Raw genomic sequence first — 21,119 nt, forward strand, 5'->3', positions numbered from 1 at the left:
AACTAAAACCATTTCCCCTAAGAACAGGAACAATACAGGGATGTCCTCTTTCACCACTATTATTCGATATAATATAACCTCAGCGATCAGACAAGAAGAAGAAATAAAAGGCATCCAAATTGGAAAGGATGAAGTAAAACTGTCATTATTGACAGATGACATGATATTATACATAGAAAACCCTAAGATTCCACTAAAAAAACTACTAGATTTAATAAATGAATTTGGCAACATAGCAGGATACAAAATTAACACCCAGAAATTAATGGCATTTTTATACACCAATAATGAACTCTCAGAAAGAGAGACTAAAAAAAAAAACAAAACACCCATTTACTATTGCAGCAAAAAATTAAGATACTTAGGAATAAGCTTAACCAAGGAGGTAAAAGACCTGTACTCAGACAACTACAGGACATTGAAAAAAGAGATAGAGGAAGATATAAACAAGTGGAAGAAAATACCATGTTCATGGCTTGATAAACTCAACATCATTAAAATGTCTAATACTACCCAAAACAATCTATAGATTCATTGCAATCCCTGTTAAAATACCAATGGCATATTTAACAGATCTAGAAAAAAACACTCCAAAAATTTATATGGAGCCAAAAATGACCCCAAATAGCAATCTTGAGAAAGAAGAACATAGTTGGAGGAATCACAATACCAGATATGAAGTTATACTACAAAGCCACTATACTCAAAACAGCCTGGTACTGACACAAGAACAGGCATATAGATCAATGGAACAGAACCCAGAAATTGGATCCAAGCCATTATGCTCAATTAATATTTGACAAAGGAGGCAAGAGCATACAATGGAGTAAAGAAAGTCTTTTCAATAAATGGTGTTGGGAAAACTGGACAGGTACATGCAAAAAAATGAAAATAGACTACCAACTCACACCATACACAAGAATAAACTCAAAACGGATAAAAGACCTAAATGTAAGTTGTGAAACCATAAAAATCTTCGCAGCAATATCTCAGACATCTCTCATAGCAATATGTTTACTGATAGATCTCCTACTGTGGTCAGCAAACTGCGGCTCACGAGCCACATGCGGCTTTTTGGCCCCTTGAGTGTGGCTCTTCCTAAGCCTTAGGAGTACCCTAATTAAGTTAATAACAATGTACCTACCTATATAGTGTAAGTTTAAAAAATTTGGCTCTCAAAAGAAATTTCAATCGTTCTACTGTTGATATTTGGCTCTGTTGACTAATGAGTTTGCCGACCACTGTCCTAGTACAAAGGAAACTAAGGAGGAAATAAACAAATGGGGCTACATCAAAATAAAAAAGCTTCTAAACAGCAAAAGAAACCATCAACAAAGTGAAAAGAGAGCCTACTGCATGGGAGAACATATTTGCCAATATTATATCCAATACGGGGTTAATTTCTAAAATATATAAGGAACTCATACAACTTAACAAAAGGAAGACAATCCAATTAATAAATGGGCAAAGGACCTAAATAGACACTTCTCCAAAGTGGACCTACAGAAGGCCAAGAAACATGAAAAAAATGTTCAAAGTCACTAATTATCCAAGAGATACAAATTAAAACAACAATGAGGTATCACCTCACACCTGTCAGAATGGCTATCATCAACAAATGACAAGTGTTGGCGAGGATGTAGAGAAAAGGGAACTCTAGTACACTGCTGGTGGGAATGCAGACTGGTGCAGCCATTATGGAAAACAGTATGCAGTTTCCTCAAAAAATTTAAAATGGAACTGCCATTTGACCCAGTAATTTCACTGCTAGGAATATATCCTAAGAAACACGAAACACCACTCAGAAAAAATGTATGCACCTCTATATTCATAGCAGTGCAATTTATAATAGCTAAGATTTGGAAACAGCTCAAGTGCCCATCAGCAGATATGTGGATAAAAAGGCTGTGGTACATTTACCACAATGGAATACTATGCAGCTCCTATAAAAAAGAGGAGCTCTCACCATTTGCAACAGCACAGATGGACCTGGAGAGTATTATGCTAAGCAAAATAAGCCAGTCAGAGAAAGATAAGTATCACATGATCTCACTGATATGTGGAATCTAATGAATAAAATAAACTGATAAACAAAATAGATCCAGAGACATAGAACCATGAATAGACTGATGAATTTCAGAGGGAAGGTGGGGTTGGGGGTGAGGAGCATGCAGGGAGAGAGATTAAACTGGGGAACTTGTATGCATAGCCCATGGACACACAATAGTGTGGCAAAGGCTTGGGAGGGGCGTGTGGGGAGAGCAGGGGTCAATGAAAGAAATTTAAATTTGAATTAAAATAAATTTAGTGTATGATGGGGGTGGCATTTCTTCAGATCTGTGAAAAAAGCATAGATTATGGTATTGGGGCAATAGGACAAACATTTGCAGAAAATAAATTTCAGATTTATTTACTCCTAAACATTTAAATATGTATAAACATAACAATACATAAAAGTAGACCATAAAATATATCTGATCTTAACATAGAAAAAAAACATTGCTCAGGATACATGTAAAATAGAGTTTATAAAGGCAAAGATTTGACTAAACTTTTAAAAACCTTTATGTGATAAAGCACAATGTACTAATTAAAGGGCAAATATTTTTCTCTGTTGTTTTTTCCCCAGCATATGTGATAAATTAATTTTCTTAATATATAGAGTGCTTATAAATGAAAAAATAAGATGAGCACACTGATATAAAATGGGTAAAGAAGACGGGGGTGGGGGGAGGAAGCTGGAGGGGGTCAATAGGGGGGGAAAGGGGACATATGTAATACTTTTAACAAAGAATTATTTACAAAAAATAAAATAAAATGGTCAAAGAAGAAATACAAATAGCTAATAAACATTAACAAAATTTGAACCATCTTAAATAGTAGTATCAGAAACGTAAATAAAAAATAAGTTAAATTTTCTATCTCCTGTGGTACATTTGCACAATGGAGTACTATGTGGCTGTGAAAAAGAGGGGACTCTTATCCTTTGTGACAGCATGGATGGACTTGGCAATTATATCATGCTAAGCGAAATAAGCCAGTCAGAGAAAGTTATCACATGATCTCATTTGGAATCTAATGAACAAAATAAATTGACAAACAAAATAGAACCAGAGGCATGGATACATGGAACAGACTTACAGAGGTTGGAGGGAATGGGGTGGGGGCAACTGGATAAAAGAAGGTAAAGAGTGTAGCCAAAGAACATCTGTGCATAACCCATGCATACAGACAACAGAGTGGTGAAGGTCAGGGGAGGGGTTGTGGGAGCTGGATGGAGGTGGGCAAAGAAGGGGTGAATGGGAGACATCTGTAATAGTATCAACAATAAAAAAGAAAATTTTAATAAATTTCCTATTTCAAATTGGAGGAGATTTTAAATGCATTTTAAATACTGTTTTTTAAGAGGGTGAGGGAAACAGGCACTTTATACATTATTGGTACCTTTCTGGAAGAATATATCAAAATCTGCTAAGGTATGCATACTCTTTGACTTGACACGTTCCATCCTGGAACTTTATCTCAACACAATAATTGTGAATACATGCATCATAGTGTCATTTGGTATAGGGAGAAAATTGGAGACCACCTGAACGGCTGACAAAGGGTAAAATAAATTATGGTACATCTTCACAAGGGAATACCATGCAGCTTTTAAAAATGTATTATTTAGGACAGGAGTTTCAGATAGGCTTAATCTCCTACACCCGCTCTGTGGTTGATTGGCAGTCTCTTTTTGGAATGCTATGTTGAGAAGTCATGTCTGGGCTCAACAGGGAAGAGTGGTGTGCTCAGAGAGGGATAGTGCCATGGGAGAAGGAGAAAGACTGACAGCAGTGTTGGATACTGGCTTTTCCTGCTGTAAAAGAGTGTTTAATGATAAGGGGAATTATTCAGCCTGTGTTAACAATAGCAAAAATTGAATATACAACTATATACTATGTAGACTACTTTAGCGTTGGGGGGAAGGGTATAGGTTGAGTAAAAACTCATGAATTAAACATATCAGAATATTATCAATGGTTATTTCTGGTTAATAATATAATGTATGATTGCTGTGATGATTAAAAATAGTAATGGGGAAAAACAGTGGTTAGGGATATTGTCTAAAATATGAGCATGTTTTAAAGAGTTATAGTCTCCAGATTTTGTTCCTTACAGAATCCAGGTTTCTGGACAGGTGGTATTTGCTTAGCCCTTCAGCTTCTGGAAGTTGATGAGTACTTTATGACTTCAAGAGTCCCTGCTTGTGTTCCTTTCCTTTGTGGCCTCATTCAATTAAGCAGGCACCTGTGGATATATAGAGACAAAATATATACTTCCTATATTTAAGAAGCTTACACTCTAGCAGGGAAGATAGACATAATAATGGTAGCAGTAGTAAGAGGAGAAGAAAGAAGAGAAGGGGAAAGGAGAGCAGACATACACAATTTTAAGTGCTTTATATCTATTTATTCATTTACTCTTTATAGTGTCCCTATGAGATAGGCAGTTTATTATCCCATTTACAGATGAAGACGCTGAGAGGCTAAGTGCCTAGGTCAGGTTTAAACCCAGGCAGTCTGGTTTCAGGGTCTGTTTGACCACCCATTCCTCTCAATCACTGTCAGTCGGGTATTGTTCAGTTGCTTTGCATGGATTAGCTCATTTCCTTTTCACAACAAAACTTTCTGTCTTATTCATCAAAGACTTAGTGGACATTCCTTAATGTGTCAAACATTGGGGGCCGGGGGCATGCGGAGGCGAATACAGAGCAGTTCTGTTCTAAGTGTCTGGGCATAGGTCTGTTGAAAGGTTCAGGTGTGGACATGTGAGTAAAATATCATACTACATAAAGTATGGTGGTGATTATAGGATGCCAGAGCCTATATCTGCTTTACTTTGTGATCTACCTCTTAATCAGCTCACTGGAAGGGATGTGAGGGTTGGGAGTTTCTCTTACTTGCCATTTTTGAATGGCAGCAGAATCTCATGTCTTCCTTTGGGTAAGGGAAGTAATTGGCCCTTGATCTGAAGTGGCAAGTAAGAAAACCCTTTTTAGATTAGTAAGATAATTATGTTCAGGGCAACAGAATTGCCACACTAAGGGGTATTGTTAGCTAATCCATAGGACTGGTGGGCAGATCATTTAAAGCTGCAAAATGCTTTAGGAGCCTCTAAAAGGCAGCTTGTGACGGCAAGAGTAAGGGAATCCTGTAATGAGATCTGAATCCAAGATTGATTTTTGTAATGAGGAAATCGATTTCCCAAGGAAATTATGTGACAGTATGATGTTTGGATGAGTGTCCTTCTTGGTTGGTCTGTTGTAGACACTTTGACAGATTGTCTGTCTGGATTGTGTGGCTGTTTGCTCGTCAGTGCTGATAGTACTTCTTTCCTTTCAATGATGCTGTCTTGTTTTTCCCTCCTAGGTTTATGGAATCCGAGCTGGACCTAAATGACATCATTCAGGAGATGCACGTAGTAGCCACCATGCCAGACCTGTACCACCTCCTAGTGGAGCTGAATGCTGTCCAGTCTCTTCTCGGGTTGCTCGGACATGATAATACAGATATCCTTTCAGATCTGTCTTCACTAGGAAGGCTGACATGGTAGGGGAGTGCTGTTTACTCTCTTCTCCTGTCTGTCTCTGCTGTCACATCTGATATTCTATTTCCAGTCCAATTATCTCCCATCTTGAAACACATGCTGCTCTTTACTCATTTGAAAATCTGGTTTATATCAGTAAATCTTGGGCAATCCTTAATTGTTCTATTTGCTCTTAATAGTACTAGAATTCATCGTGATGTATCTGTTCATACATTAACAGCATTAATTTTTCAGGATCTTGATTTGGAGGCCCATTAGAGAGGCAAGACCAGACAGCATATGAATTTTTGGTCTAGACATCAGTCTGTTAGCAGATGCCCCAGTGGAGTTGAGACAAGAGGATGCAGTAAACTATGATGGAAAGCACATTGGAATGTCGGGGAAGATAGGGATTTTATGTTTTGTCCACTGATATATTTCTAATTTCTTAAAGGCCAGGTGCACAAAAACATTTAGTATTTATAGAATCAGCTTTATACCTAAATAGACAATCTAGGTTTAACTTTTAATTTTACTTTTTGTGTGAAATTTGGTGCCCCTCTAGCCTTTAGTATTCTCAACTGCAAAAAATAGAGTTAATAACTTTTGCCTTTCAGTGTTATTTAGAGGATTAAAGGAGATCATCTAAGTGCTAAGTAGTTTCTTATATATAGTAAGCACTTAGGAAATGTTACTTTTAACTGAATCTGAATCATGACTTTGAAAACCATTTTATACTTTGTCTTTGTGCAACTGCTATCTGATGTGCAACTGCTTTAGTGCAAAAGGTTTTTCATATGCCTGTGGTTGGAGTTATGTTCATTAAGGGAAATTCCCTTCCAATAGTTGTTCTGTTAGAATCCAGATTTTCGAAGGTGAGAGACAAATGTAGTTAGTCTGCTTGAGTGATATTCATGGGGAATCTGCTGCTGCTTCATGTTATTTTCATCTTTCTGGTAATCTCTCTCCTGAGAGCATGTCTGACTAGGTTCTTTCCTGCCTGATAATTCTCATAGAAATAAATCAGTGAATAATTTTAATGCAGGCTTCTTGAAGGGTGATCTTAAGCCATTTCTGATATTTCATGTAATGTTAGACAGTATTAAGAATCACTGTGTCAGTCCCAAGATTGATGAATGTTCCCCAGAGTTCATTGCAGAGTTCTGCATTGTACTATAAGAACCCTAGTCAATTAGCTTGTTTCTCGGCGAGTTCAGTACCGGGTCTTATGAATTCAATAGCATGTAGATATGCTTTGAGTGCTTATTATGTACCAGGCACTGTGCTAGACCCCGAGGAACCATAGGCTATACTGGATACTCAAACAGCATCAGTCAGTAAGCATATATTGAGTATCTACATATGATTAGCTCTATTTGAGGTGCTAACTGCTCCTTACAGAGTTAGTAACTAAGAATTCTAGTTGTGACTTCACATTTCAATTCACCTACACAGAATGGTAGATTTTCAGAATCCGAGCAGACCTTAGAGATGACTTAGTCCAGTGACTATTTATTTAGTGACAAGTCTGAGGTCCCAATGTTGGATAGCTAACTGTTGAAGTTGAGGCTGGCACTCCAGGCCCCTGATTTCCAGTCCATTGTTCTTTCTAGTGCACTGAGTCTCTTCCCTCTAGGATTTATTATGTCCCTGACAGAGTTGCAGTGATTCATTCATTACCTTGCGTGTTAATACAGAAATCACCTGTGTGATTTCTGGAAACATGGCTCTCATTCTCTTTTTCTATGCCTGCTAACTCAAAATAATAGTAGCAGCTTTCCAAAGATACTGACACTTTGCTGATTCACCAGCCTGGTTCCTGCTGAGGAGAAGACACACAAGAAGTGCTGCTCATCAGCATACTTGGGAAAGGCAAGGGCACAGCTGCTGCAAGTTGTAATGTTCTGGTCTTTAAAAAGGAAAAAAAAACAAGTCCCCCTGTAATAACTTTGACAGCTGCCATTCCCTCCTGCTCTCTGAGAACTAAACTGCACTTTCCCCCCTCTTGTATACAACCTTCACCCTACTGCCCTAGTGATATTTTTCTAAAATCTGATTTTTAATTATGCCCTACATCAAATTTTAAGTTCATTTGAAAATTTTTAAATTACCTAATTTTAATTAGATGCAGCAATTAGGATAAATGTCATCTCCTCAAAGTACAGCTTTTCTTAAAAGTGGTTTCAGGAAAGGGTAGACCCTCTTGTCTTGCATCTAACGAATCCTCTATCAGTTGGAATGTTGCTCTCTCAGCAGCGTTGCACTGTTTCTTGCCTTATCTGTGATCTATAATGGAAATTTTTCTTTAGGAAACGCTTGTTAACAATTTACTGTTATACAGCCGTAACTGCCCGAAACACCTTACCATAAATAAACAATTTCATGGCAGTCATGACTTAAATTTTTAATCTTTTTAACTCTTCATTTATCAGCCAAGACCATACATGGCTGGTTATCTTTCCAGCAAGCACAGGTCATCTTTGCTTTGTCCTTCTCGAGAAAACATAAACTATAGGGATTTTAATTGGATCAGAGGCTGGTTTATTGTAACCTTAAGAGACAGAGGATGTGAGAAAACAGCTTGCACCTTGTCCTTTCAACCGTGAGAAGCAGCTTCAGAGTTTATTCTGGCGCTCTGCATCACTGCCGCTGGTGAGGGCCTGTCAGCGCTTCTGAGCACATCTCCCCCCTGGAGAGGTAGGAGCCCAGCCATCATTTGGCGGCAGAGTGGAATTCTGGTCTGTGAAGAGCACCTCTGGGGGTGAGCGGAGGGAGAGAAGGCACACCCCACACACAGTGTTCAAGAGTCACTCCAAATTCATTAGGTGGGGTCCAACAGCTGCTGCCTTTTAGAGATAATGCTTTTTACAACAATTTTTCCTTTAAAATAAATCATTTAAACATGTTCAGAGCCCCCCTTTTGTGAACCTTTTGGAGTGTTTCTGCAGAAAAATAAAACCAAAGCTACATTTAAAAATATTTTCTTAAGGTATTGGTAAACAAAGTTTTTATGGCCTAGTTTAAGCCAAATTTACTCAATTTGCCTGAAGGAACAAGGAGGAATAAAACAAGGAGAAGATAAAACCCCAGATGGTGGCTGAGTACCCCTTCTGCTACCACCACCAAAAATCAAAACAAAATAAAAAAAAACTCGAAGTTACCAATAAGTATCCTATTTTTGTATGGCATCTGCTTTGTTCTCAATTTAAGTGACAAGTCAGTGGAATCCTTTCTAAAGTCCTGTAGTAGATCACGGCATTTACTGGGTTCTTCCTTAGTATGATAAGCTCTGTTGTGTTCTATTAGGAAAATAAGAAATAGTAGCTTCAGTTGATAGCTATGTGTGGTGGTAAGTGCCCTTGGAGTGTTATGCTCAAGAAATGCCATTGGTATTCTGAAAGATGTGGGTCATCTCTGGCATAGGGGTGATAAGGGAATTGGACATTGGAGTTTGGCAAGCTTTTGGTAGATGTGGAGATTTTAGTGCTTTTCAAGTTTATTTCATGTTCTCTACCTTGGCAATGGAAATTGCCATTCCTCACTTACTGGAAGCTGACATGCTCTTACTAGCTGTTCTTGTAGTCACTACACATTGGATATCAAGTCCATTTAAAAAAAAAATTACAACTACTGTACTGATTCCTAGCTAAGTGCCTTATTCTTTAATAAAAAAAAATCCAGTAAACTAAACCCAGTTTATTCAAAGTCTGCTTTCTCTCCATCCACTTGTTATTCGGAGGTCTCATTGTAATGTTAACTGAGGCTTCAGTACAGTGGGCTGTGCACTAACAGGCAGAAGGGAGAAATTGGTCAGCACCAAGTAGATCATTGGTGCTGATGGGACAGCTCCCTTTTGTCTGGGATCCTTTTCTAAATCACTGCTTAGTTTTCTCAAATTCTAGAAAGCCCAGAGGACTTGCCAAGTTGTCCTGATGGGTTTTGTGAAGAATTACTATGGGGTTTGGAAAACAAGGAGTAGAAAGACTTTTTTTAGACTAGCAGGGATCAATTGAACTTGAGCATTTGGGTCTGAGAATGCTAACGTGTTACAACCTGACTGGGACACACCATATTATCTCAGAGGGTGTGTACAGTAGTCAGGGGTGCCTGTGTTAAATAGAGCCCCAGTGTTAATGAGCAGGAGTTAGGCTGGGAAAGGTTTGAGCCTCCTAAGGGCTTTCTTCTAATTGGACTGGGAAGGGAGTTGGCTGTTGCTCCAGTGCTTTCCTGTAAGTGCTGTCTAATAAGACTTGTGTATCTCTGGCTGTTGTTTTCCTAGGAGCTAGTCTCATCTCAATATTTTCAGAATCTAAGTTACGTACATTGAAAACAATTTACTTCTTTTTCTTATAGGTAGTCTAACCTCCCTGATAATTTGTACTGATAAGCCACCCGTTTTTTGGTGTGTGTGTGTGTGTTTTGAGCCATTTAAATGTGCTCTGAAGAAAGTCAGATTAGGTAAAAGTGCCAAAATGGCAATCTAGGAAAAGGACCTGTTAATGTAATTTTTAATTTTGTTTATGAGTTTTAGATTAATTCTGTGTCCCAAAGCAGGGGGGTTGTAGCTTGCTTTGGACATTTTCCCTGTAGCATGACAGTGCCCACTAACATTTACTAGGTACTTAACAAATATTGAATGAGTGCATTTTCTCCCTCATACTAGTTTGATCTTGATCTAGGATTGGGATGAAATTAAGAGTCCTGGTTCATTCTAGCTACCTCTGCCAACTGTTTCAAAAGGAGAAAAAAAACCCATTTTGTCTGTGTTTTGAAATTCATCTGGATTGAGTTATATCTAATCACTATCCTACTCTAGGAATAAAAGAAAGAAGTTTGTTTTTGTTTTTTTTAGAAAGCCCCTTATTTGTTCTATTAAATCAATTATATATTCTGAATCTATCCTGGTTCATTTTTCTTAAGGAAGCCCTTTTGAAATGACTTTTTTAAAAAGCCACCTGCTTACTATGTCTTGTTCCTCTTTATCTTAAAAATACACACAAAACAACATTACTTACGAACACATCTCATTAGAGACTAATAAGGTTAATGTTCAGTTTCTATACCAGGACTCTATTAGGGATCAGGACTGAAAATAAATATCTAGAGCCAAAAAATAGAAGTAGACAGTCCTCTTTTTCCAAGAGCCATTGTGTTATGGACCATTTGTGCCCCGCTGGTTTTTTCGACTTCACTTCTTATTATACTAGCTTATTGCCCCAGTAGTGGACAGGTACAAAGGGAGTGAGTTGGGTGGTCTTTCTACTGACATGACAAAATAGGCTATCAAAAACTGTGTTTTAGTAATTCACAGAGAGACAGGCTCTCTGTTTTCCTATTATCCTTGGACCGGAGAGCCTTTTACCTCGTGAAATGAAATTGTAAATACAGTGGAAAAACCTATCACCCATGCCCAGAGTCTGCTTGTGAAGAAATGCTGGATGGGTGGCAGGCCATGCTGAATTTTCTCAACATTGAGGATTCATCTGTCTGTCTGTGGTTCGCATTCTTACTCCTCTTTCTAGTCTTCAAATAACCTTCAAATGTCATATTATATTACCCAGGAGTTGATGATTACACTTACGGACTCATTACTGCCTTGTTGAAATGCTACTTGATGAAAGTTGGGAATTTATGTAAAACCAGTTAATGGTAGGATTGATGAGATGTTTACCAGATCTGGTAGCTGGTAACTCATTTATTATTTGACTTTTCAACTGAGGCAGGAGAGTAGACAAGGAGATATACAGAGGTGAGCAAAAGCAGGTTTGTGAGTTACAGTTGTATGTGAAACACAGTTTATTCTTGTATTATTATTTATTAACTATTTTCCATACGAACAACTATAAACCTAGTTTTGCCCACCCCTGTACACTGGAATATTATAAGAAAAAACTTTGCTTGGTAAAAGCTAGACATTTATCATATTTCTATATAAAACCACAGCCATTGTCAGTTTTTTTCCTTTTAAAAATATTTTTATTGGTTTCAGAGAGGAAGGGAGAGGGAGAGAGAGAGGTAGAAACATAAATGATGATAGAGAATCATTAATTGGATGCCTTCTACGCACCTCTACTGGGGATTGAGTCCACAAACCAGACATGTGCCCTGACCGGGAATCAAACCGGGACTTCCTGGTTCATGGGTTGACGCTCAACTACTGAGCCTCGCTGGCTGGGCCACACTAAGTTTTATAGCACTCCTATGTTTGGGGCAAATATGACTTTAAAGAGTAAAAGAATAAGACACAGGGACCTCATTTACTTATTCATGATGGTCAGCTGGTCAGTTATTGATGAATAAAATGAACCTTCAAATAATTTTTCCCCCAGCAAAAGACATTCATGAAATACCTAGAATGTCAGTTGGCAGTTAGCAAGTTCTATCATTATTGTTAATATGTCCTGTATCTTTTATTTTTCTCTTTCCAGTTCTAGTGAAACTGCCCCGATTCTGACCCTGTTATCTCATTTCTGGACTCTTTTGTTGTTGTAGTTTTGGAACAGCTGTTCCTCCTTCAGGTGTTGCTTTTCCCACCCCTCGCCCATACACCCCAACTGCCTCCCATTTGCCCACCCCCAACATTCATAATGCTTTTGTGCTGCCTGCACACAGCTGTTAGGTTAGCCTTTCAAAATACTGTTATTTTATAGGGTTACCATTATGCTTTTATCTCTTCCCTCCTATTCCGTTTCTTCTCTTTATATGCCTTTGTGCATTCTAATCTCTCTGCTTTTATTCCTGTTGTCCTGCCTTCATCTTTTTAGTTGCCTGTTTTCTAACCACTCTGTTTTAACAAATAATTCTTGATTTCTCAGTTCAAGTTGATTGCTGCTTTTTCAAGACATCTGCAGTTAATGTTTCTGTATTCTTCACTTGTTACATGTTAGTAATTCCCTGTGGTGTATAATTTTTTAAATGTCTCTGATTATCTAATGTTTTCATTTTGTGGTGAGGAAACTGAGGCCCAGAATGAAGAATAAATTTGCCTTTGTCATTGTCACAGTGTATTATTCATCGTAGGCATTCAGTAAATGCAGGTTGATGGAGCAAGGTGTGTGTGTGTGTCTCCAAGGTGAGGGAAGAAAAACTTAGTTTAGTTCTGGCTTCCAGTTTCCAAACATAACTTCTTTTTTCTCTGCTTCATGTTTTCATTCACTTATATGTCCCTCTTTTTCTCTATTTTTGCCTCGTGTTCAATTTTCATTGTTTACATTTCTTTTATGTCCAAAGCAGCGTGGTGTTTGAGGGAAAGGGAGGTTGGTGGGTTCTACACTAGCACGGCCCAGTGTAAATCCTTCCCTTTACATATTAAATCTATTTGGTCATGCCTTGGTCTCTGAAGATACCAGCCATGTCATCTTAGAAATCATTACTGCCTTTGAAGGTGAACTGTACAAGGTAGTTAAGATTATACTGAGTCCCAAGAATTTAAATTATGAGTTAAGGCTAAGGGTGTTTCTCACTGGAAAAGCAACCTCCCAAGTGATCATATTTGAAGTTTTGAAATTTTAAAAAATACAGTGAACCTATGGAATAAGTTGCCAGGAAGGCAACATAGGAAAGAGACAGTCAGTTAACAACATTTATTGAACACCCTCTGTGAGTAGTACCTTGTTGAAGAGATGTAATAAAACCAGAGTGTGTTAAAGGCAAACAGTGATGAAGCAGTTGAGAAGGAAACGGGAGGGAACCAAATGTTTTAGTAAAATGCCAGTAGGGTTTCAGTATGTACGTGATACCCTTAACATTTTTCACATGTGTCCATAGCTGTGGTTGATTTGCTTCAGGAGTTAACAGATATAGACACCCTCCATGAGAGTGAAGAGGGAGCAGAAGTTCTCATCGATGCTCTGGTAAGTTGCACATCCCTCTGGGGTTTTGCAGGCTTGTGTGAGGTGTTGACATCATCACCGCCACTGTCTCTGTGAGTGGCATCATCTGAGTATCAGGTAGAGCTCTGAGGCAAGGCTGGACTGGATGAGGAGAGTGAAAAAGTAGAAATGCAACCTATGGGATACTTTGTTCTTTGGAACTATGTTAGGGAACCGGTTATAGAGGCCTAACATTTATGAAATATCACTATGTAGTCCTCACCATGTCCTCTCAGATGGGTATTATTCTGTTATTCCCCTTTACCGCTATGAAACTGAGGCATAAAGAGACAAAACAACTTGCCTATAGTCACTCAGCTGGGATTTGAACCTGTGTTCTCTTTGACTCCATGTTCCTGTTCCTCTACACTCAACTGTGTTGCTACTGACCTTTTCACAAAAAGTTTTCGTGGATGTTTCTTTTCTCCTCTGGCCTTCATAATTCCAAATGAGGGTAGAACAGGTATCATTATTACTTATTTCATAGACAGGGATTTGGAGAATGTTAAAAATAAGAACAAACCTTGTGTCTCACCCAGGCCAGAGTTGCAGCCCTGCCTGTAGAAGACAGGGCCAGTTGATTTCGGCATTCTTTTTGGTGGAGCCTTGGCAAGGCCTCAGAATCTGCCTCAGCTATTGTTCCAGGCAGCAGCCAATCAAAGGGAGTTTACATGTGAAGTGAACCAGTAGACCCATCGCCTCATTTACTCGTGAGGAACCCCAGATGGAAAAACGAAGGCTTTCACTGGGCTACACAGCTAGTCCCTGCAACAGCTGAGATTAGAGCCAGCATCTTCTGATCCCTCCACAGTCCTTTCCCACCACACCAGTTTCTTTCTCTTGCCTGTGATCAGAGAGGGCTCAGAGGCTGAAAAGGCACCACAGCTGGCCAGTGGCAGAAGTGAGTCTAGTCCAGCCTCTTACCCTGATACTTCCTGTGGATTTCTGTCCACCCACTGAGCTGTCACTCTCCTCAGGGCTCAGGTGGTTTTCCTTCCTTTCTGTTGTCTCATCTTTTCTGTCAGGTAGGAAGACAGTACTGGTTTTGATGCAGTTTGCAGAGTTTATCATAGGTCTCTGCAGCCACTTGTACTAGATTAATTTGGCATGCTCGTTAGGCCACCTTCTGGCCCAATAGACCTACTGAATCAGAATGGTTGGGATTGGGGTCCCAAGGGATTCTGAGATCTCATTGTTACACTGCCCACCCCTTTCTCACCCTTTCTCCCTCAAGGTTCTTGACACTAGAAATTTCCTGTGCCGTGCTCACTGCTGGCATTTGGTGTGAATGAAGGGGTTGTGAACCCACTGGATATGAAGAACTCTCTTATAAAGAGCAAGGCTGGAGTCCAGCAGGGCCATTTGTGACTTAGTATGATGAAAATTTCTATTGCCATTTTCTTTCTTCCTAGAGCAAACTTCCACTTTTGTGGAATTCAGGAACTTTGTTTTTCTCAAAAAGAAAAGCATGATGTGGGGTGTCCTTTTGTTTTGAGGCGCATCAGAAGGAAGGCTGTGGCACTTGCTCCTTCACTGTGTCTCCACAGTGTCATGTGTGCAGTCTTACCTCCCAGAGGTTAATTACAGTGGCCCTGAATGAGCCTTCCTGCTTGGTCCCTGGGCTGATTTTAATTACCATCCTTTGCCTGTGAATAGAGGAGATGAGAGAGGAACGGCTAGCCTGCCTGCTGCCTGTAAAACATACTCAGAAACAGCAGTTCACACAAAAGCTCTCTTTGTGTTTTCTGTGTTGCCAAGCCCGCCAACAAATGCTGGACCTTGAAGATTTTATTGTTTGTTTAGGAAGAAACAGTTCATTCTCAGTCTGGGGAGCCATTACATAGCTGCTACACAGGGTGTTCTGTTTGTTTTGTTTAGTTTTTTTTATTTTTTATTAAGATTTTGACTTTTATGGCTTTATAATGGTCAGTCTGGTGTGAATCACAAACAATGGAACATTCCTAGACTCCCATATATTATTTGTTTGCAGCCAGTCAGAAGCCATCAGTAAATATTAGAGAGCAGAATCAGTGGGTGGTCTTCCTTTTTTTTTTTCTTCTGCCCTTGTGCTGCATTCAGGAAGATGTTTGATAAGTATTCTCATATTATAAGGGTTGAGTTGTCTTCACAGTTTTAATTTGGGGCCAATATCAGAGGCCTGGAATTGCATGAGCAGAGGCTAGAGGGCATGTAGCAGAATTTATTGTGCTGTGCATTTTGCAGTTATTGCCTTGGTCTTTTTCCCAGTTGGAAGTCCTAAGCAATAGAAGAGCACATTTGTGTGGGAAGAGAGTGCTCTCCTGGCATTCTCGGGCATCTTTGGAGTTTAAAATTTGGTGCACACCCATTGCTGTGATTTATGCAAAAGGTGAATATTTGTGCTTTATAACAAGTTGACTTTGTAGCCTGGGAAGTAGACTCTTCTGAAGAGTAGTAAATGCAAGTATATTTGCTTTGATGGCAATTCTCTGGCATACCTCTGAAAAAGACTGGACTTCTTGAGAGTTTTGATTAAATTACAGTCATTTTTCTACTTGCTAGTCCTAAATCTTGCCATGTGCTTGGCAATCCCAGGCCTTTGCTCACATCTGTCTCAGCTTGGTAAACCTTGCTTCTCCTGGGCTACCAGGAATACACCTGATCATCCTTTAAGGCCTAACTTAAACCTTATCTCTTCTCTTCTGAGGTTTTTTTTCTGACTCATCACCTCAACAGAATTTGTGTTCCCCTAGCACTTTGTACATGCTGGCACTTGTCACCTTGGCTTATAGACATCTGTATATAGGCTTGTCTTCCCTGAACTGTGATCCCTGTCAGGGGAGTGGCAGCTCTGTCACTTACCAGCTGTGTGTCCTTGGGAAAGTTACCTAACCTTTGGTACTCAGTTTCTTCTGTAAAATGGGGATAACAGTGGTAGTGCCTATTGCACAGGGCTGAAGTGAGGAATAAATGAGTTTTTGATATGGTTTAGAACAGAGCCTGGCACAGTATAAACACCCAATAAATGTTGAGCATTACCTTCATAAAGTCACATATGAAATACTTAGTAAATGTCAACCTCTACCACAAAGTGAAATGTTTTTTGAGTTCAACAAACATTTTTTTCATTTCAACAGATATTCAAAAAACACTTAGATCAAATACTTAAAAAAACAAAACAAAACACAAAAGAAAAACCATTTGAAGGGTGTGGGCCTAGATAAGACATGGAAGGATAGAGGTTTAGTTTTTTACAAAAGGATGAAATAAGTGATAACACAGGCAGTATATTAAGAATGGTTGTGAGAGATTCAAGCCTTTGTGGAAATGAGGGAGCAATCACTTCTGCTGGCGAGGAGTCAGCAGGGACAGCAGTGCTGCAGGTATTGGCCTCTGTGAGGAGGCTTTAATGTCGGGGTGGACAGAGGGGACACAGCCAGAGGCGGTGGAAATGTGGCTGGCCCGGGAAACTGGTCAGTATGGCTGGGAGCTACCATTTGATATAAAGAGTTTAATAAGCCCTGGCTGGTTTTACACAGTAGTTACAGTATCAGCCCTCAGACCAAGAGTCTCAGGTTCAGTTCCTGGTCAAGGGCATGTACCTAGGTTGCAGGATCTCCACCCTGAGCCAGGATGGATGTGGGAGGCAACCAATTGATGTGTCTCTCTCACATTGATGTTTCTCTTTCCCGCTCACTCCTTCCCTTCCACTCTCTCTAAGAAAATCTATGGAAAAATTAGTCCTCAGGTGAGGATTAACAAAAACAAAGAAATAAACAAAAAAAAAAAATGAGTTTAATGAAAGTGGCTTTGATGTAGAGAGCCAGTCCCATTCAGCAAGTAGTCCCATTCTTGCTCTCAATTAACCCAACTTCATTTGAAGGCCTGTGTTGGTTTGGTGTTTGCTGGTTGTCAATGCAGGTTGCTGTTTGGGTTGGCAGGGTTCCTCTAAGGCAGTGGTTCCCAAAGTGGGGCACACGCCCCACAGGGGGGCAATTTTATTTTTAAGGGGGGCAATTTGAGAATGAGTTATTAACAGTGAATTTTTGCATTTCTTATGGTTCTAAGGGCCCCATATCCTATATATTAAAAAGCTAATATGCAAATCCACCAACGGCGGAACAACTGGTTGCTATGACGTACACTGACCACCAGGGGACAGACACTCAATGCAGGAGCTGCCCCCTGGTGGTCAGTGCGCTCCCACAGGGGGAGCACTGCTCAGCCAGAAGCCCTGAACTGGGCTCACTGCTGACGAGCCCAGTGACAGTGGAGGGAGAGCCTCTTCCGCCTCTGCGGCAGCGCTAAGAATGTCTGACTAATGGCTTAGGCCCGCTCCTAAGCCATCAGTCGGACATCCCCCCAAGGGCTCCCGGACCAGGCTGAGGGACCCCACCCGAGTGCACAAATTTTGTGCACTGGGCCTCTAGTACAGTATATAAATATATATTGTGACATATTTATGCATTTCAGTTCTCTGTTATATGTTTTGAAACTTTATTTGCTACTTTTTCATATCACTTCATATTATTATTTATTTAACAATTTCTTAGTGATTTCTTCTTCAGTACTTCAACTGTCCTTTATTTTTGTCTTTCATGGATGCCATGTTCTTTGGAAGCTTGTTTAGACCAAGTTAATGGCCTTTTAGGCTTCCTCTACTTGAATAGGAGTTCACTTTTGGAATAATAATTATATGTCCTGGGCGGGGGGGAGGGAGGCATCAGGATTTTAGAGATACTTAGGTGGGGCATAGCCAAAAAAAGGTTGGAAACCACTTCTCTGAGGGCACTTATTATATAAATTTCTGGATCCTGTCATGTTTGTCCCTTTCCACTTATGTTAACAGCCTCACCTTTATCTGTATTTGCTCCCAAGCAAAATTCATTTGTTTATTCATTCACTAAATGTTTATTGAGTGCTTGGTATATTCTCAATTCTATGAACTGGGTATATAGCAGTGAACAAGACTGACAAAGTCTGCTTTTGTGGAGCTCATATTCTAGTGCAGGGAGAAACGGTAAGTAAACAAGAAACAGATAGTGATTCTCTGTTACATAGAGAATTAAAATAGAGTGATGTGATGTAGCGTGACTGGGAAATCATATTGGATTAGATAGTCGGGAAAGGCCTGAGTTCCGAATGACAGGAAGAAAACAGCCATCAGAATGACCAAGGGCAAGATGGACAAGTGTAAAGGCCCCAAGGCAGGAATGAGCTTGACATAGTTGAGGAACAGAAAAAAGGCCTGTACTGTTAGCACACAGCTGGAATGAGGGGAGAGAGCACAGTCAGGGCCAGGCCACTCTGGGGTTTTTAGGCCTTGGTAGTAAGTTTGGGTGGAATTGCCTGTGTGAAGGGGCGTAATTGGAGGATCATAAGCAGGGAGCAGTAATGTAGTCAGACCTAACATTTTTAAAAGACCAATATTGCCCTGGCTAGTGTTGCTCAGTGGTTAGAGTGTCAGCCTGTGCACCCAAGGGTTTCAGGTTCAACTCCCGGTCAAGGGTATCTCTGGCCCCTGTCAAGGCACAGGGTGCAGGAGGCAATCAATCGATGTGTCTCTCTCACATTGATATTTCTTTCTCTCTTTTCCTCTCCCTCCCTCCTTTCCACTCTGTCTAAAAATCAATGGAAAAAAATATCCTTGGGTGAGGATTAACAAAACAAACAAACAAATAAATAAATAAAAAGAACACTCTTGACAGCTATGTGGATAATGGATTGGAGGGGCAAGAGTGGAAACAAATATTATTAGGTAGGTTGCAATAGGATAAATTTTGCATTATGACAATATAATTATATTTTTACTTAAAACTTATTGCTTAATCAAGATTCAGTGTGGGTATGTGTATGTGTTTGGGGGGGGGGGGGTATTGTTTTTAAAATAGGAATTTCCAGAACTCTTACTCAGTAGAAAAACTCCAGTTAACCTCTTAAGAAAGCCTATTGGCAGATTGTACGAGATATGAAATGATTCCCTCAGTAAATACCCCCCGTTTGTCCCTTTTTTATTTCCTCCTTTTCTCTTGTATCCATTCTTTCTGGTCAAGTGGAAAAGGATGCCTGATCATGCCCTTGAAATTTATCTCAGTAGGGCCTGCTGCAATATTGTTTGGGAGACCTGGTAATAAGCAGAAATAACCAGGAACTTATCAGAAAACGTCAGGCTTAAACAGTTATGATTTCCAAGGCTAGGGTTGCTCTGACTGAACAATCTTTAATGTTTTAATCCCTAAGCAGGATTTGTTTTTAGTTTCAGAAATAGTCACAGTTCCAAAAAATAGGCATGAAGGTGGTAGAACCAAGGGGTGAGAGGGAGTAAGACAGAATGCTAATTTATGTTTGTTACTAGGTGATATCCAGAGCTATGCATAACATAAATATTTTCCAAGAGTTTCTGAGCTAAATGTGTTTTGATGGCTTTGACCCTCCTGCAATCAGATAAACTTGCATTTAACCCAGCTAAACATAAAGTTTCATACTTTGCAAGCTTAAAAAGGCTGTCTGTTAGAAATTAGATTTGCGTGGCAAGCAAAAAAAAATTTTCTTCTGGCCAACCACCCATTTTCCATAACCATTCAGTCCCGGGATTTGAATGTGTTGCTTATGCCACTGTCCCCACCACTTTCTAGACAGCAGAGCTGGGAAACATAACTAAGAACCAAGGAAAGGGAGGGAAATAGTGCAGATAAAGCAGCAGTAAGCGATTGAACCTGGTGAAGCAGTTTGCAGAACTGACAAGCAGTGTGATACCCAGTGGAGTTGCAGTGTCTGCTGCTTTAGGATTCAGGGAGATTATAAGTCAATCAGGGTGATTTAGGGAAAAACAAATTGTGACATGGTTCATCTTTTTCCCCCAGATGTTTTTCTGTTTTCTTTCACATACCCAAATTGTCCAATTAATTAAGGAAAACATTGCAGTGGATTTCTCTGATGAAGCTTTTGCTAGCTGTGCGATTTAAGAGCAAGCTTGTGTATCTCCTTCATATAAGAGGGGAAAACAGCTCTTCCTTGTATTTATGGGTGCTCTCAATTTTGGCATCAGTATCCCCTCTGATATGCAACTAGTGTTTCACTAGTACATTGTTCCTCATACCAGGGCATAAAGATCTTCATTTGTGATTCAGGTATTGTAAATCAGTCAATAATTTCAGCCCCCCTCTCCCCAGTCCAGATGTTTCCCTTAAGTCTCACTGAGAAAGAGTAGAGGTCTTATTTCAAGATCCATCTCTCTTGCCATTGTTTTATCCTCAGGCTCAGTTTGCATTGTGTCTGTAGTGTGCCTTATACACAGTGCTCAGGAAGGGTCAGTTGAATGAGATCATTTCCTTCTCTCTCCTTTCTTTTTCCCTCACCAAAGTTATAGGGTATGAAGGGGAAAAGTAAGGTCCCAGAGCTGGTCACTCTGCCACAAGCTTTATGACTTTGGCCAGGCTAATGAACCTTTCTGGATCTTTGTTTTCTCGCCTATAAAAGCTGTGATGGTTACATGAGAGTAAATGGAGAAGTGTTTTATCAGTTAATTTAAATTTAGCAAAATTTACTGAGCGTCTGCTAGGTATAGCATTGCACTAGGCTTTGAAGAGTATACCAAGATGAATGAGGACGAGGTGCCTGCCTCCCAAAAACTTGAGTTTTTCTTAGCCCGTGGGAGATGAGCAGTGAATACTCAGGTATAAGAATGGATAAAGGGCTAGA

At 39.7% G+C, this 21,119-nt stretch overlaps 1 protein-coding gene across 1 annotated transcript in view; it reads left to right on the forward strand.

Annotated features, from left to right (window-relative positions):
• CTNNBL1 (catenin beta like 1) overlaps window positions 1–21,119 on the forward strand; it is a 169,537-nt gene that overhangs the window by 50,335 nt on the left and 98,083 nt on the right. The window contains exons 4-5 of the mRNA XM_023743477.1: window positions 5,412–5,551; window positions 13,324–13,421. Of these exons, the coding sequence (XP_023599245.1) occupies window positions 5,412–5,551; window positions 13,324–13,421 (238 nt within the window). The remainder of the gene's footprint in view (window positions 1–5,411; window positions 5,552–13,323; window positions 13,422–21,119) is intronic.

Source organism: Myotis lucifugus, unplaced genomic scaffold (assembly GCF_000147115.1).
Source record: "Myotis lucifugus unplaced genomic scaffold, Myoluc2.0 scaffold_393, whole genome shotgun sequence".
NCBI classification, from domain to species: domain Eukaryota; kingdom Metazoa; phylum Chordata; class Mammalia; order Chiroptera; family Vespertilionidae; genus Myotis; species Myotis lucifugus.